General features: G+C 47.4%; 1 protein-coding gene across 1 annotated transcript in view; it reads left to right on the plus strand.

Annotated features, from left to right (window-relative positions):
- The window catches only part of LOC104388704 (olfactory receptor 6F1-like), a 7,798-nt gene extending 3,980 nt beyond the window's left edge, over window positions 1-3,818 (plus strand). The window contains exon 2 of the mRNA XM_009997603.1: window positions 3,437-3,818. Within this exon, the coding sequence (XP_009995905.1) occupies window positions 3,437-3,818 (382 nt within the window). The remainder of the gene's footprint in view (window positions 1-3,436) is intronic.
- The last annotated feature ends 314 nt before the right edge of the window (window positions 3,819-4,132 follow it).

The following is a 4,132-nucleotide window of genomic DNA, read 5'->3' on the forward strand; positions in this document are numbered from 1 at the left end:
GCAGGAATAAGGATGTGATTCTCCCCCTGTACACAGCACGGGTGAGGCCTCGCCTCGAGTACTGTGTGCAGTTCTGGGCCCCTCACTTTAAGAAGGATATTGAGGTGCTGGAGTAGGTCCAGAAGAGAGCAACAAGGCTGGTTATGGGACTAGAGAAAAGTCTTATAGGGATAGGCTGAGGGAGCTGAGGTTGTTTAGCCTGGAGGAGACTCAGGAGGGACCTTATCACTCTCTTCAACTACCTGAAGGGAGGTTGTAGTCAGATGGGGGCTGGGCTCTTTTTTCAGGCAACCAGTGACAAGACAAGAGGGCATGGCCTGAAGCTGTGCCAGGGGAGGTTTAGGTTGGATATTAGGAAGCACTTCCTCATGGAGAGGGTGATTAGACATTGGAATGGACTTTCCAGGGAAGTGGTGGAGGCACCATCCCTGGATGTGTTCAAGAAAAGGCTGAATGTGGCACTTAGTGCCATGGTCTAGCCGATGTGGTGGTGTTAGGTCATAGGCTGGACTTGATGATATTAAAGGTCTTTTCCATCCTTGGTGATTCTGTGATACCAAGCTGGTGAAGGGTCTAGAGGATAAGTCATATGAGGAGTGGCTGAGGGAACTGGGAATGTTTAGTTTGGAAAAGAGGAAGCTGAGGTGAGACCTCGTTGCCCTCTACAACTACGTGAAAGGAGGTTGTATGGAGGTGGGTGTTGTCCTCTTCTCTCAAGTAAATTAACGACAGGACTAGAGGAAACAGCCTGAAGTTGCAGCAGGGAAGGTTCAGATTGGATATTAGGAAGAATTTCTATACTGAAAGAGTGGTCAGGCACTGCAACAGCCTGCCCAGGGAGGTGGTTGAGTCACGATCCTTGGAGGTATTCAAGAAATGTGTAGATGTGGCACTTCACAGCATGCTCTAGTGGCTGAGCTCATAGAGGGTGTTTTGTGGGTGTTTTTTGGTGGAGTGTTTGTGTTGATGGTTGGACTTAATGATCTCAAAGATCCTTTCCAAGCATGACGATTCTGTGGTTTTGTGATATTTCATTATTTTTCTCTTCATCACTACTGTTTCATTAAATCTGTGTAGTTTAGATTCCAACCCAAAAGTCTTTCTCTGTCGTGAAGGTGAACCACTTCTCACTTGGTTACTCTGATGCTGGGATGATGAGGCTGGTACCATGGATTTGGATGAGAGAGAAGCCTGGAAATTGGGATCCCTAGCCAGAGATGCAGGCATTGATAGGGTGATTGGGAAAAATTTCAGAATTATCAGCCTATGGAGGTGACTCTTGTCAGCTGTAACAGACAGGTATCCCTACAAAGATGATATGAACCACCCCCCGCTCAGAGCATCCACGCTTGAAAGAGCTATCAAGTATTTGAGAGAATTAGCTGTGTGAAATGTGATTTATGATGATGGTCAGATTGTAGATCCTGACGAAGTACCATGCCCTAAACCTATGCTGCAAAAGTTTGTGCAGAGCGTACCATCAGCATTTTCCCATACAATGTCAGTAATTATATGGGTCGATGACATACTTGTACCACATGTGTGTGACGTGGTTAGTAAAGCACGACAGTATGGAGGCACTGTCTCTACTCCCCATCAGGCCTGGGTCTCAGATATAGATGACTTGACTAAGAGACTGAATAGACTCCATTCTTCCCCAGTAGGGGAAGTGGGCTGTATTGCAGCCATTAGGAGAAGATGCCCTCCTAAAAGACAGAATTGAGGGAAACAGAATTCAAGACAAAGTATCCTGTGGCCTCTTGTGTGTGATTATGGGGAGGACATGAAAAAGTGGGATAGCAAGCCTACTGCTGACCTACAGGCACAAGTATGTGAACTGTTAGGTAAAGCAAATACAGGCGGAGGTCCTTCCAGGAGGATGGTCACTCAAGTCTCCAGTCCATGGAGTGTATGGACAATCGGAGTGTATGGACAACTCAAGATCCCTGTACATCAGGTATGAGTAATGATAATGAAAGCCCAACTAACCCATATGCTGACATTGCTGCATCTGCTAAAAGTTAGAGGTGCCCTGCCTTCAGCCATAAGGAGGAGAGAGACAACTGAACTTACTAGACTGTCTGGATTAGATGGCCTGGCACATTAGAACCACAAAAGTACAAAGCCTTGGTGGACACTGGTGTGCAGTGCACCCTAATGCCATCGAATCATAAAGAGACATAATCCATCACTTTTTCTGGAGTGACAGGAGGATCTCAAGAACTGACTTGTGGAGGCCGATGTGAGCCTCACTGGTAAACAGTGGCAAATGCAACCTAGAGTGACTGACCCAGATGCTCTGTGCATCCTTGGCATAGACTACCTCAAGAAAGGATATTTCTGGGACCCAAAAGGATACTGGTGGGCCTTGGGTATAGCAGCTGTACAGAGAAAGAACAAAAAACAGATCCATACTTTCCTTGGCTTTTCAGATGAGCCTTCTCCAGTAGGGTTTCTGAAGGTTGAATGCTAGCAGGTTCCAGTTGCCACTTCAGCGGTGCATAGACGACAATATCACACCAACAGAGACTATGTGATCCGCATTCATAAGCTGATCTGGCAATTGGAGAGCCAAGGAGTGATCAAGGTCTTGCTCACCCTTCAACAGTCCTATATGGCCAGTGCGAAAGCCTGATGGCGAGTGGAGGCTGACAGTTCTCCTTCGGGAACAGCCAACTCTCCTTGCGCCGGGGTCTTCCAAAGCTGCATAATCAGAGTCCACTGGCAGCAAACCCACTGGCCACAAAATCCAAGTCCACTGGCCAAGTTCATCACTCCTGGCACCTTCAGGGAATGTTCCACCACGTTCCTCCATAAGTGCAGGGGGACAGCCTGGCATCTCACCACGGGTTGCGAGGAAACTTCTGCTCAGGCACCTTTTTCCCCTATGTAAGGTCATGTACGAAGGGAATCAGAGATGCAAAGGTGTTGCCGGGAGTTGCGGGAGACAGACACACGGTACTCATAGAGTTAAGGTGAATGCTCCCAAGCAAGCAAGCCACTTTATTAATAATTACAGCTCCTTATATAGTATACCTTATCAGGTGCACGCGGATAAACAATATTTATGATTGGTTACATGCTGAGTTTCACGCGGCATATAAAATCGTTGATTGGTGATGAGCCTGTGTCCACGCGCGGTGTCGTAAGCTTAGCTTTGTTATTGAAGCGGTGCAGGTGTTACTGAAGCGGTGCCAGGGAGTTATATAAGTGGTGCCAAGGAGTTTATACTTCTCTGATATTGCTCCCGATCTGTCTCTGGTTGACATTGAACATTAGCCAACTATCTCTTAGCTGTTTTCTTTAATGTCTTTAAATAGACACTAGCCAATTATCTCTGGGTTGTTTGCCTTAGTGTTTTCAGTTAGCTCAAAGCCCAGGTTATAGGCTTCTAGTAATTTTCCATATCCACTGTCCCTTAAACCCCTCTACACAGGCTGACCTTCTGTGGGCTAAATGTCATCAATCATTTCCTCTGTGATATAGATTCCTGCCTTGCCCTCTCCTGCAGTGACATATGGCCCATGGAGCTGGCAACCTTCCTTGTCTCCATAATTGTTGTGGTGGCCTTCTGTGTGGTCACCCTGGTCTCCTATATATACATCCTCTCTTCTATCCTGAGAATTCAGTCAGCCCATGGCCAAAAAAAAGCCTCTGCTCATCTCAGTGTCGTCACAATCTGGTATGGCTCCACCATGTTCCTGTATGTCAAGCCATCAGCCCCAAATTCCCTGGATCTGAACAAGCTTGTGAATACCTTTACCACAGTTGTAACTCCTTTGTTGAACCTCCATGGGTCCGGATGGGATTCATCCTAGGGTGCTGAGGGAGCTGGCAGAACTGGCTAAGCCATTCTCAATCATTTATCACCAGTCCTGGCTGACTGGGGAGGTCCCAGATGACTGGAGGTTGGCCAACGTGACGCCCACGCACAAGAAGGGCCGGAAGGAGGACCCAGAGAACTAAAGGCCTGTCAGCCTGACCTTTGTTGCCTGGCAAAATTATGGAACAGACCATCCTGAGTGCCATCAAGCGGCATGTAAAAGACAACCAGGGGATCAGGTCCAGCCAACATGCGTTTAGGAAAGGAAGGTCCTGCCTGACCAATCTCATCTCCTTCTATGACTGGGTG

This window comes from Chaetura pelagica, unplaced genomic scaffold (assembly GCF_000747805.2).
Source record: "Chaetura pelagica isolate M959 unplaced genomic scaffold, ChaPel_1.0 scaffold635, whole genome shotgun sequence".
Taxonomy (NCBI): Eukaryota; Metazoa; Chordata; class Aves; order Apodiformes; family Apodidae; genus Chaetura; species Chaetura pelagica.